General features: G+C 48.9%; 1 protein-coding gene across 2 annotated transcripts in view; it reads right to left on the bottom strand.

The window, feature by feature from the left end:
* LOC141257389 (calpain-8-like) overlaps positions 1–14,167 on the bottom strand; it is a 290,925-nt gene that overhangs the window by 262,148 nt on the left and 14,610 nt on the right. Inside the window, exon 2 of one of the 2 annotated variants that reach the window (XM_073671885.1) lies at positions 12,275–12,344. The exons of the other annotated variant lie outside the window; for it this stretch is intronic. Within the exon in view, the coding sequence (XP_073527986.1) occupies positions 12,275–12,344 (70 nt within the window). The remainder of the gene's footprint in view (positions 1–12,274; positions 12,345–14,167) is intronic. 2 annotated transcript variants of the gene reach the window in all.

The following is a 14,167-nucleotide window of genomic DNA, read 5'->3' on the forward strand; positions in this document are numbered from 1 at the left end:
TTGGCTTTCGATGATCCTAACCCTGAAGCCCCTGCTGAAGCTTCACTTCCCTGTATCCTGGAGCAGCCCCGACGGGTAATGTGCATAGGTAGCGCACAAGTTCTCCTGCCCGAAAAGACTGTTGCTTGCCCTGAATCCACTCAGGATGACTACACTCTCCGGAATACTGCTCCCAACCTCAAGAGGCAGTCCAGACGTGCTAGACGCAGAGGCAAGCCGTCACGCCAGGGTCTGTCCTCCCTGAGACCTCCTGACCCCAACCTTGAAGTCCCTACTGAAGCTTCATCTTCCTGTATCCCGGAGAAGCCCCAGCGGGTGATGTGCGTGGGTGGTGCACCAGTTCTCCAGCCAGAAGAGACTGCTACCCATCCTGAGTCCACACAGGAGAGCTTCCTGCACCTGGCATCAGATTCTACACCCACTTTAACCAGTGTGCATGTCCAAGGATGCTCCGAAGCTGTGTTTACCTCCGAGTCTGTACACCTCTACTACCTGGCGGAGGACCCCTTGTTGCCTCCTGAATCCTCCGGGATACCACTCGATGACAATTGGAGAGAGACTTCCCTACACCCGGTACCCGATACTTCGTCCGCTCAGTCCTGTGGGCCTGACAATGGGTGCCTCAAAGTGGTAGTTACTCCCGAGTCTCTACACCCTTCTGACCAGGCGGAGGACCTCCAGTTGTCTCCAGAACCCTTCGGGGTGCTACCTGGTAGCGAATGGACAGAGACTCTCCTATTCTCTGTACCTGATACCTCGCCCGCTTCTTTCAGTGAGTCCGACCTAGTGTACTCCGAAGCAGAGGTTACCCCCGAGTCTCTACACCCCTCCGACCAGGCGGAGGACTTCCAGTCGTCTCCTGATCCCTTCGGGGTGCTACCTGATAGCGAATGGACTGAGACTCTCCTTTACACGGTACCTGATACCTCGCCCGCTTCTTCCAGTGAGTCCGACCTAGTGTACTCCGAAGCAGAGGTTTCACCCGAGTTTCTACACCCCTCCGACCAGGCGGAGGACCTCCAGTCGTCTCCTGAACCCTCCGGGGTGCTACCTGATAGCGAATGGACAGAGACTCTCCTTTACTCGGTACCTGATACCTCGCCCGCTTCTTCCAGTGAGTCTGACCTTGTGTACTCCGAAGCACAGGTTACCCTCGAGTCTCGGTATCCCTCCAACCTGGCGGAGGACCCCCAGTTGTTTCCTGAATCCTCCGGGGTACCACCACATAACAAAGAGGCAGTGTCTTCTCTACACCTTGTACCTGATACTTTGCCCATTTCATCCTGTGAGCTTGACAAGATGTACCCCGAAGCAGAGGCTACCCCCGAGTCTCTGCACCCCTCCAACCCGGCAGAGGACCTCCAGTTGTCTCCTGAACTTTTTGGGGTGCTGCCTAAAAATAAATGTAGAGAGACTTTTTTGTGTGCTGTTTCTGGTACTTCACCCGTTTCATCTGTTGCTGAAGATGGCTGGATGGGAAGTCGCATCCTAGCCATCCAGATTATGAGACCAGTTTTGTCTCCTCCTGTGGACAATAGAAGTAATCTCCTTGAAGAGAGGGATTGGCCCCCAAATTCCCTGCGGAAGATCCTTGCAGGCCTGAAGAAGAGGGGGCGTAAGGGGGGGGTACTGTAGCATACCTGGCGGCGTTCTTGCATGGTGTTCCATCTCTCATCATGCAAGATCGCAAACTTCATCTCCCGCCCAGCTTCCTGGTCTGGCTTCTTTCCTTGTGCTCTGCTCTGCTCCACTTTGGCTGCATAGGGCGACGCCCGCTGAACTTCCTGTTTCTTGTACCTGCTGCGGACACGCCCCTGTTGCACCTTCAGCCTATTGCTGTCCATCTTTGGGTATTTATACCACCTTCTTCCTCAAGATGGCGCCTGAGCATTGTTTCTTGTCAGTTGGCTTTTTGTCTCTGACATGCCAGGTCCTATCCTGTTTTCCTGCCTGTTTTCCAGTTCTGTGTCTGAACTGTGGTCTGTTCTTGTGAACACGCTTCTTGCCTGTTCTTTCGCCTTCTAGGGGCCGTATTCCTAAATCTGCCTGTCTGTGCCTTGCGGTATCTGTTCCCGTCTGAACAGGTTCCTGTTTGTGTTCCTGCCTTGCGGTATCTGTTCCCGTCTGAACAGAGTCCTGTTTGTGTTCCTGCCTTGCTGTCTCTATTCCCGTTCCTCTGTTCCCTGTTGTCTGTGCCTCGTTTCTACTTTAACCTTGTCTCCCTTTTCCCTCTATGTCTGTTTTCTGCGTCTTTCTGCAGAGTCTGAACCCGCTCCTAAATTCCTTCTCGTCGTCTCTGTACCTCTGTTGTGAATTTAGTGTACGCTCGCTACTTCTATGTAAGTACTGTGCGTGCTTCTGGTTCTGCCTTTCCTTCTCCGTCTGTTCTTTGTGAACAGAGTCCTATCCCCTTGCCTGGTTTACCGCTCTGCGGTGTCCGCTCTGCTCCTGCTTAGCTTGCCGCTCTTGCGGTTTCTGCTCTGCTCCTGCCTTGTTTACCGCTCTGCAGGTGTCCGCTCTGCTCCTGCTTAGCTTGCCGCTCTTGCGGTTTCTGCTCTGCTCCTGCCTTGTTTACCGCTCTGCGGTGTCCGCTCTGCTCCTGCTTAGCTTGCCGCTCTTGCGGTTTCTGCTCTGCTCCTGCATTGTTTACCGCTCTGCGGTGTCCGCTCTGCTCCTGCTTAGCTTGCCGCTCTTGCGGTTTCTGCTCTGCTCCTGCCTTGTTTACCGCTCTGCAGGTGTCCGCTCTGCTCCTGCTTAGCTTGCCGCTCTTGCGGTTTCTGCTCTGCTCCTGCCTTGTTTACCGCTCTGCGGTGTCCGCTCTGCTCCTGCTTAGCTTGCCGCTCTTGCGGTTTCTGCTCTGCTCCTGCCTTGTTTACCGCTCTGCGGTGTCTGCTCTGCTCCTGCTTAGCTTGCCGCTCTTGCGGTTTTCACTCTGCTCTTGCCTTGCTTGCCGCTCCTGCGGTTTCTGCTCTGCTCTTATCTTGCTTACTGCTTCTGCGGTTTCCGCCCTGCCCTGCTTCTGCCCGCTGCTCCGGCAGTCCTGTCCTGCCCTGCTTGTACTCACTGCTCCTGCAGCCCCGTCCTGCTCTGTTCTTGCCCACCGCTTTGGGCGTTCCCTCTCTGCTGTGGTTGTCTACCGCATCTGCGGTTCTGTGACCCAGTCTGTACTGGGTCTTAACCTCTCTGTGCTCCAGCCCGTCCTTTCGGCCAGTACCTCCCTGCCTGCATACTCGCCTGTATCCACCCATCTGCATACCTGCCGTGTTTGCTTACATCCACCAGTCTGTGCCAGCCTAACCTGCCTGTTCCAGTAATCCCAGTGTGGGTCAACCCCCATGTCCGGAGTTTGACCTGGAGTAGCACCTGGTCCCTCTGCCCGGTTTCTCCCTGGTGCACTGGCGTCGTATGCCGTCGTGCCACCTTGGTCGGATCGGCCAGATACTTAGTCACGCCCCTCCAGGCACTCTCCGGTCCATGGTCCAGTGGAACCACAACACCCGCACACGCCAGTCAGTCCGGGCGTGTGCATAACACTCTGGCTCCTCTGTTTTCAGTATTATCCCTGAGCTCCAACACCGCCAGTTGGCGCACGGAAGTGCCGTCTGCACAGTCAACACTTGCTGCCGTGTTATTGGGGTTCAGTAACGTCAGCTGTTCCCCTGCTGTGCGGACGGCAATTTCTCCTGCTCTGTCCACATCCACTGTACTACTGATTTAAAACCTCCTCCAAATACACCTCTGGCTCCTCTGTTTTCAGTATTATCCCTGAGCTCCAACACCGCCAGTTGGCGCTCGGAAGTGCGGTCTGCACAGTCAACACTTGCTGCCATGCTATTGGGGTTCAGTAACGTCAGCTGTTCCCCTGCTCTGTGTCCGGCAAATTCTCCTGCTTTGTCCACATCCACTGTACTACTGATTTAAAACTTGCTCCAATTACACTTCTGGCTCCACTCTGTTTTTAGTATTTACCCTGGGTTCCAGCACCGCCAGCTGGTTCTCGGCAGTGCCTTTGGATTAGGTGCCTCCTTCTCGGTATCCTAGTTCCACCAACGTCTGCTGGTCCTTGGTAGTGCTTTTTGGCACAGGTACCTCCTGCTTAGTAACCGAGTTCCAGTACCGTCAGCTGGTCTTCGGCAGTTCCATTGGCTCTTGTACCTTCTGCTACCCATCCGGGTTCCAGTACCGTCAGCTGGTTCTCGGCAGTGACTTTGGCATGGGTACTCCCTCCTGCCCAGCCTGGTTCCAGCACGCCAGCTGTTTCCGGGTAGTGTCAACGTCACTTTGCCTCCAATGCGTTGTCCTGTCGTGTTGCGGTCGGGTTAGCCGACTCTATGGTGCCTGCAGTTTAGGTGACTCCTATGTGGGCTGCGGGATCTGGCAATGAAGGCTGGTTCCATAGTGCCAATAGGACAAGCACCCCCTGTAGGACTGTGGGTTTTGGTAACTGCGGCCGGCTCGCGGCCTTGAACTTTTTTTTACATGGGTACCTTCTGCTACCCATCCGGGTTCCAGTACCGTCAGCTGGTTCTCGGCAGTGCCTTTGGATTAGGTGCCTCCTTCTCGGTATCCAAGTTCCACCAACATCTGCTGGTCCTTGGTAGTGCTTTCTGGCACAGGTACCTCCTGCTTAGTAACCGAGTTCCAGTACCGTCAGCTGGTCTTCGGCAGTTCCATTGGCTCTTGTACCTTCTGCTACCCATCCGGGTTCCAGTACCGTCAGCTGGTCCTCGGTAGTTCCTCAGCTTTCTTGTACCTTCTGCTACATTTCCAAGTTCAAGCTTTTTGAAATGGTTCTTAGTAATCAATCTAGATCTCCCTGACGAGGACCCTGAAGACGAGGACCCTGAAGACCAACCCTAAGAAGACGAGGTCCCCGAAGACGACGACCCTGAAGACGAGGACCCTGAAGACCACCCCGAAGAAGACGAGGACCCTGAAGACCACCCCGAAGAAGACGAGGACCCCGAAGACGAGGACCCAGAAGACCAACCCGAAGAAGACGAGGACCCCGAAGACGAGGACCCCCGAAGACGACGACCCTGAAGACCACCCCGAAGAAGACCAAGAAGATGACCCTGAAGAAGTTGACCAAGAGGACAAAGAAGAGAAGACAAGCACCAAGATACAGAAGAACAAGAGACAGAAAACCAAGAAGAAGAAATACAAGAAGCTGCAGAACAAAAAGCGGAAGAACATTAAGCATAAGACTAAAAATCAGAGCAAAAGATAATATCTAAATTATAAGCAGAAGATGACTAAGCAGTGTATGGGGGTGAGTCTGTTCCTCCTCGTGGTGCCCCTGGAAAAGACCTGCTGCTGCAGGCCAAACTGAACGCGGACAAATCCTGTTGTAAATCTTTTGTGACGGGCAGAACGAAAGGTGTAATGTCCAACCTTTTATAGATAACAACTATAGGAATGCCTGCCACAAATAAGAATATGATGAAGAAAAAGAAGATGAAGAAGTAGAATATGAAGAATGTAAAAAAAAAGAATAATACGAAGAAGGTGAAGAAGAAGAAGATGAAGAAGGTGAAGAAGAAGTGGATGAAAAAGATGCTGAGGATGATGAAGGAGAAAGTGTGGGAGAAGTAAAAAAGAAGGTGAAGAGCATGGAAGTAGTGAAACATAAATATCTGACAAAATATAAAAATACTTAACATAGTCAATATTTCCGTAACTCAGAACGTCTTAAAAAAAAATATTAATTCCTGCTATTCCATTTGATTGGGCTAAACCTCTATGCCTTTATTGTCTCCCCCACCTCCCCCAATACATTCTACATTATTCTTAGTTGTTTTCCTTCATGTAGAATTAACTTACAAGGAAAGAAAGGGTTTATTTTCATTCCGATATTTCTGTCCCATTGACTTGCATTGGTTTCCGGTATCGGAATCGGCGATATCCGATACTTTTTCGGTATCGGTCCGATCCAATCTGATCCGATATTTCCCGATATCGGAAGGTATCGCTCAACACTAGTCGTGACTCCTCAGGTGTCGTGGTAACTGTAAACGGTACATTACAGTGTTTACTTGGGCCAAAATTTTGAAAGGACCAATAAAGCGGGGGGCAAACTTAGCAGATTCCCCGCGTACTTTAGTATTGCGAGCCATTAGCCACACTCTGTCGCCCGGATAGAATACGGGAGCAGGACGACGAAGAGTGTCAGCCGACTCTCTCATTTGATTCTTGGAGGCCAATATAGCATCCTGGGTATGGTCCCTAACCTCCCACGCCCCCAGAGCCAAATCTCTGACCCCAGGTTCCATAGAGGGAACTGGCATAGGAACCGGAATGTGCGGATGTTGGCCATTATTCAGAAGAAGCGGAGTCAGATCTGTGGAGTCCACCATGGGTAACGGGTGGAGAAGACCAGCCAGACTTTGACGGGATGATTTATCTCTCGCACAGGAGACACACGCAAGAACATATTCCTCACGTCCTGGCGCCACCGGGGCCACCAATAGGACCGTTGAAGGAACTTTGTGGTACGTTTGACCCCAAAATGAGCTCCGATCTTAGGGGCATGTGCCCAGGAGAGCACCTCATTTTGTAGATTAGGGGGAACGAACGTCCTCCCCGAAGGAACCTGGTTTAAGGACACTGAAGCCACCCTCCGCATACTTCCCAAAGGAACGGAGAGCCTGGGCTCGTCATCGTCCTCAGCCGTATCCATGGACCGGGTCAAAAGGTCTACCCGAGGGTTCTTTTTGACATAATCTGACAAGACCTGGGTCTCGGGGACAGACAGAGGATCTGTGCCGGGGGCCACATCGGTAGAAGGGTCAGAGACTATCCTCCGGGTGACTGTAACCATACACTGAGACACACAATTCTCACTCCAGGAAGAAATTATCTCCGTATTCCAGTCAATGTGTGGAGTGTGACAACGTAACCATGGAAGACCCAATAACACCTCATCTAATCCACCGGGAATAATAAGAAAGGAGATAACCTCCTGGTGACCCTGAGGAAATGACATGGTGAGGGGAATCGACTGGTGGGTGATTTGCATGTCCAGGAGTGAACCGTTGACTACCCTAATGTTCATTGGTCTTGGCAGTAACTCTATAGGGATGGCGTGCTTCTGGGCAAACATAGATGACAAAAAATGCCATCGGCGCCAGAATCCACCCACACCTTGGCAGTAACCGTGGTTGCTCCTAAGAACAATGTCACCTTATACAATAATTTTGAGGAAGAAGCCCCAGAATCTAACACACCTCCTTCAACGGTGGTTAGACACACTCGTTTTCCCGACTGCTTGGAACCCTTATTAACGGGGTACTCCAAGAGATGTGCAGGTCGGGAAAGAGAGGGGCTAGACTCAGTCCGGGATATATCCATAGCCTCAGGCTCCGGGTCGGGAGTCGCAGGTTTGGAAATGGGTCTAGAGAAGGATGGTGCCAACCGACACTGAGGTCTGGGGACCTCCAGCTCTAACTTGTGTTCTTCATGATGCAAATCTATTCGGTTAGCGAGAGAGATTAACTTCTCCAGGGAGGTTGGAATCTCTCTGGTAGATAGAGCATTTTTAATATGCCCAGCCAGACCCTTCCAGAACACCGAAATTAAAGACCGCTCAGACCAATCCAATTCAGCCGCTAAGGTTCTGAACTGGATGGCATAGTGGCTGGCGGTGACCGAACCCTGGACCAACGCAAGAAGCTTGAGAGCCATATCATGCGTGACCTGAGGACCTAGGAAGACATTTTTTAGGGCTGTAAGAAAGAGACCCGCATTAGACACTACCGGGTCACTCCGCTCCCACAGGGGTGTAGCCCACTCCAAGGCCCTGTGAGAAAATAATGAAATGACAAAACCCACTTTGGCCCTTTCGGAGGGGAACTGTGCCTCCATCATCTCCAACTGAATGGAGCGCAGCATAATAAAACCTGTGCAGGATTTTCTGTCACCAGAAAATTTTTCCGGGAGAGCAAAACGGGGTAATGGGGTGGTTGCAGCTGCCACAGCATTCACCGCAGCCGACTTAACCAGATTTGCTGCTTGAGAAGCTGTCTGGGTAGCTACTGCAGTGTTATCAGCCACCGGGGCAGCTTGTTCCAGAGTCCTAAGTCTGGCCTCAAGTTGCTGTATATAGCGCTGCAGTTGCTGGTTGTCAGCCATGTTCAGCAAGACCTTGGCGCTCTGATACTGTTAAGGGGACGTTTGCAACAACTTTATTAAATAATGGAAAGCAACCGAACCCGGGGTCCGCGATGCAGCCTGGAGGACTGCGGCCTAACACCTTCCGGGTGAGAAGGTAAAACAACCAACTTAAGTAACAATCCCTTCCGTGTTACTGCACATTGGAACAGGAATAGGGATTCACACTATCTCCGTTAACTGCACGAGAGATGTGCGATAAATAATGTATCTGTAGCCCTGTTTACAGCACAGGGACTACACAGCAGACGCTAGGATGCGTGTGTGATACACGCCGGCGTATTCGAGCCCCACTTGGCTTACAGGCGGTGCCTGGAATACGGCGTCTGCAGACTGCTCGGGGTGTATGGCGACCCCTTTGTCGGAGCCAGGCTGTCAGACGAAGCTACCTGCCTCCCTCCATCTAAGGCTGCCTATCCCGTGCTAAACCTGCCTGACCGAAGCTAAAGCACACATGGAGCCCAAACGACCAAGCATCAACACCATCACAGCTCAATGATCAGAGCGCGCAGCCATGTTTGTGGGCGGGCTATTTAAAGATTAAGCCCTGCCCACCGTCGCACTATTGGTGACGTCACCCGCGACCAATCAGGCGGTGCCAGGTCACCGGATCAGCTGACTCCCAAACCACCAATCACGGTCCGCCATGTCACGGGCATGCTCAGTGCAGTGAATCCTGGACTTAGGCTGTAGCAGCCCTGTTTCCCTCCGCAACCTATGCTTCATGTTGCTAGGAACAAAGACCCAAGAGACAACTTGTACATCTCGTGCACCAGCCAGGCATTGGGACTGATGATGATGCTGAGCAGCATCATCCCTGGCTGGATTGCAATGGGAGACCACAGAATCCACTGATGGCTCCAAACCCATCTCAAATCCAGCAAACAACTAATACTTACCTTCTGATGGCCTGCCAATGTCAGCAGTTGTGTGACCTGTCACATGACTAAATGACATTTCCACAGGTTCTTTAGTCTACCACAAGTTGCCAGCAAGCCAGAACACATCAGATAAAGAAACCAGGGGCCATCAGAAGGTAAGTATAATATTTATTTTTTATTTTATTCATTTTTTTTACAAGTCTATGGTACTCGGGTCCGGAGGAGAGTCTCCTCTCCTCCAGACCCGGGTACCACCCGCACATTGAACCACATGATATCCGCATGTACAGATCCAGTGATGCGGATTCCATGCGATCCAATGCAAGTCAATGGCAGCGAAAACGCCGTGCTTCCGCAAACTAATTGGTAGTGCTGCGATAACCCGCAGCGGAAATTTCTGCAGCATGTGCACAGCACATGCGTATTATCATTGGGGGACATGGCAGGCCTTCTACCATGTGTTTTTTAAGCATTTCTGCAGCGGAATTGCCGCTGTGGAAATGCTTAAAAAACGCATAGTGGTCACACAGCCTAAAAAAAAATATTATAATTAATATATTAATGATCTATCACAGGGGATCATGTGACATGTGATACATCAGGTGTGTGTGTGGGGGGGGGCCCGCGCCTTCTAAACTGCCCGGGGCCCTTGCTACTCTTAATCCACCCCTGAACGTTAACCCAATGCGTTTACCACGCATTGACTTTAACTGAACCACAGCAAATCGGCAGGTATAATATTTATACCTGCGAATTTGCTGCATTTCAATTAAAGTCAATGAGCAGGAAACGCTGCGGAAACACTGCGAGTGGTACCAGGGTCGACAGAGGAGGAGGACTACTACTTCCCTCATCCGACCACCGCTCCCGCTGATAAAAGTGAGAGCGGCACGGCTGAGGGGAGTCGAAGTCTGCTCAGCCAAGCCGGCGTGCACGCGGTATACAAAAAAGGGAAAAAAAAACATTCTCACTTGTCCGGCAGCCCCCGGTCTTCGTGATATCCTCAGGCGATGTCTTCAGCCTGGTGGCCGGCAGTACACTGCCGGGAGCGCGCTCGCTCCCAGCAGTGTACTGCGCTGCCAGGGCCTGCGGTCATGTGAGCTTTCAGCTCAAGATCAGCTGAAAGCTCATGTGACTTCACTTTATGGCACCGGTGCTGCATCAGAACTTTCTCAAGAATGTTCCCACCAGCATTGGTGCTGAGGTCACCGGGGCTGATCAGCTGATCTTCAGCTGATGAACCCCAGTGACCCCACTCCTGCAGCAGCATCTACACTGACAGGAGTGATTTTATACCCCTGTCAGTGTACACTGCTGTCTTCTACAGCAGTGACATCAGTGATTTCTGATGTCACTGCTGTAGAAGTGACCTGGATCGCCGAGGGACAATTATAATGGCGGTAATCATGGACTACTTTGTGATGGTGGACAGGTGAGGGATATGATTGTTTTTTATTTTCCTTTTTTTACAGAAGATCAAGGGATTCGAAAACTGAGAGTACAACAAAAAAAATGTAAAACCTTGTGTTTTTTATTTTATTAAAATACTTTATTCTGATCATGTATTTATTGAAAAAGCGGTGACAACTTTACTATGCGGTTAGTGATGGAGGGCATCTTATAGACGCCCTCCATTACTAACCTGTGCTTCATGTCAGCTGCCAATACAAGGCTGACATGAACCCCAACCCCATTACCCCACTCGCCACCGCTACAGGGCAGTGGGAAGAGCGGATACTAAGCGCTAGATTTGGCACATCTCATGGATGCACCTTTTCTGGCACTACTGAGGGGTGATATTACTAGCTGTGGAGAGGGCTCGTATTCATGGCCCTTTCCCCGGCTACTAATAGCCTCCAGCGGCCGGATTTCCCTCTGCTGGTTACAAAAACGACGCCAGAGCCCACGCCATTTTTTTTTTTTAATTTAGGCTTTGTGCCCACGATCCGGACATACCAGCGCTTTAGACGCATATTTTTGCTACGTCCAAAATGTTGCATTCTATTGAACGCAGGTACAGTGTATCGGCATGCGTTCACTGAACCATGTGGATTTATCGCATTCAATACTTTCTAGTGGTCAAATTTCTGTTGCGGAGACTAGCGACTCTGCAAGAAAATTTGACATACTGTGGTCCTGAAAGACGCGCCTGATGCACGCATTGTGGACATGGGATTTCTAGAAATCTCATCCACTATGCTGTAACATCTGTAATCTGCAGGTTTGACGCTGTATAAACACGCAGCATCAAACCTGCAGCTGCTCCTGATCATGGCTATGTACCCAAACTCACCCGCAGCATGTCAATTTCTGTAGCGGACAAGCCGACTCCACTGTAGATTTTGACCAAATGAAGTGTCATTATATGCGGTGGATTCACATGTACCGACAACAAAAGTGTGGCATTAGAATACAGCCTTTTGGACGCACCACAAATACGCTGCGTCCAAAGCGCTGCTTGTTGCTATCAGTGGGGAAGTAGTGCCTAACAAAACAGCTGTGAGCTGTTAATATTAGCCAGGGACCATGATTGCCTAATGCCACCTTCCTAGGCTAAAAATAGTTTCTCACAGCCACCCCAGAAATTACATGAATGGAAATGCTAATGAAGATTGGGTGAAGGGGATTAGCTGACACCTAGATCTTTTGTTTGGTGATGACAATGTGTCAATCAGACCCTTTCATCACCAAACCTAATTAAAGTAAAGCAAAGTGTTAAATAAACACACAGACACATTATAAATAAACACTTTATTTGAAATACAACAGACACATTCTTTAATCATTTAAATTAACCAATATACTCACCCCAGTTCTGACAGTAATGCAAGGGTTAAAGCAATGTCCCACCAAAATAACTTTATTTAGCTCCAAAAAGGATTTATTGATGTACAAAAATGCTTCAAAAACATGTCAAAAGCGTGGCAAAAGCGCGCATTTTTTTCCGCAGCCTTTTTCCTGCAAAGGAGATGCAGAAACGCTGCAGAAATTTCTGCTTCAAATCCTGAACGTGCACACATAAGTGTTATGTCTCGCACAACCCCACCAGGTGAGCAGAACCACCTCTTATCACTACCTTAATCTGGATAACACCCTTTCCTTTTTCCATTAGAAAATTCCTCATCTGTGTGAACAGCTTATAGGTTTTGCCATCTCTGTATTTTTTTTTTATCTCAAATACATCTTCCACTTTCCATGTTTCATAGAATTTTAGTTACACTCACCTAATCCCCCTTGCATGACATCTTCATTTTCAAACCCTCCTACAATAAACTTGGGATTCTTCATTATTTCCTGCAAAATTTAACATTTTTTTTTTTTTTTTCTGCATTATTTAAGCAAGTTATAATTAATTTCCATATCATTGTCAAAATATATTTTGGAATAATAACACACACATCAAAACTAGTTACTTATATTTAACTCAAAATCTAATTCTTCTGGTCTGGAGCACGAGTTATAGAAAAAATGTTTACTTAAAGAAACACATCAAACAATTATATTACACTGTGTTAGGGTTCGCTTTTATCTGCGTGTATAAAATCACTCAGATTATCAGCCAGAAAAGTTCACGAGTGTCAGGCAATAGTGATGAGCGAGCACTACAATGCTCGGGTGCTCGTTTCTTGGGTCGAGTAAATCATAATGCCCGGGTGCTCGACCCGAGCAATGAGCCCAATGTAAGTCAATGGGAAACTCAAGCATTTTTCCAGCGCACCCCCTTTCCCTCGCGAGGTCTGCAGAGGGCCAAAAATTGCCCAAATCGATGGGAACAGTGCTGAAATGACATGGAAACAGTTTGGGGAAGACCCATGAAAGCATCTCTGACTCCCAGGTCATGCCACTTTTACGGACTCACAATAAAACATACAAAAACAAAACGAAAATGGATTTTCATGGAAAAAACTTTGAGGAACATCCTTTCCAGGGTAATGACTTGTATACAGTGGGGAAAAAAAATTATTTAGTCAATCACCAATTGTGCAGTTGAGTTCTACCTATGATGTCAATTACAGACTTCTCTCATCTTTTTAAGTGGGAGAACTTACACAATTGGTGGCTGACTAAATACTTTTTTTTCCCGCTGTATAAGGCAAAAAAAAAAAACACACAAAAAGAAATGCTACTCCACTCCTTGGCCTATGTTCACACGTAGCATTTTTGATGCTTTTTTTCACTTTTGCATTGCTTTCAATGGTGAAAAATACATTCACCAGTAAATGTCATTTTAACATTTTACTACTAGTGATGAGCGAACACGATCGCCACTGCTTTGTACTCGCCCGAGCATCATGGTGCTTGACAAGCTCGGTGCTCAGCGAGTATTTCCGGGTTGCTCAGGTGGGAGCTTGGGTCCCGTCCCTGCATGTTTGGTGCTCTTTAGAGAGCCAATGAACATGCAGGGATTGTCTGCCATGCACCGTAATGCCGTAGCCATGTTGGTTGTGGCATTACAGTGATTGGCTGGTTGCACAGCGTCATTAGGTCTATATAAGACCTGGCACCGCTATGCTCGTCTGCTATGCAGTCTACCTCGGAAACAGACAGAGTAGGGAGAAGTTCTGCTGAGTCAGGGAGAGATTTTCTTGTTTATAGTTAGTATAGGTATTCCACAACATATCTATAATAGCCATCTGAACTAACAGTCCTTCTGAGGACTAATCCAGGTGCATATTTTCAGTGGTGAAGGTGATAGCAGGAGTTAGGCAGGCAGGCAGTGTATGTGGCAGACTGCAGTGCATATAGTGCAAGAAGGTCCATTGAACGTCCTGTTAGTATAGGTATTCTGCAACATATAAGTATATATACACTACCGACCAAAAGTTTGGGGTCACCCAGACAATTTTATGTTTTCCATGAAAACTCATACTTTTATTTATCAAATGAGTTGCAAAATGAATAGAAAATATAGTCCAGACATTGACAAGGTTAGAAATAATGATTTTTATTTGAAAGAATAATTTTCTCCTTCAAATTTTGCTTTCGTCAAAGAATGCTCCCTTTGCAGCAATTACAGCATTGCAGACCTTTGGCATTCTAGCTGTTAATTTGCTGAGGTAATCTTGAGAAATTTCACCCCATGCTTCCTGAAGCCCCTCCCACAAGTGTGATTGCTT

Source organism: Phyllobates terribilis, unplaced genomic scaffold (assembly GCF_046119375.1).
Source record: "Phyllobates terribilis strain yellow unplaced genomic scaffold, ASM4611937v1 Scaffold_3__8_contigs__length_932513732, whole genome shotgun sequence".
Lineage (NCBI taxonomy): Eukaryota > Metazoa > Chordata > Amphibia > Anura > Dendrobatidae > Phyllobates > Phyllobates terribilis.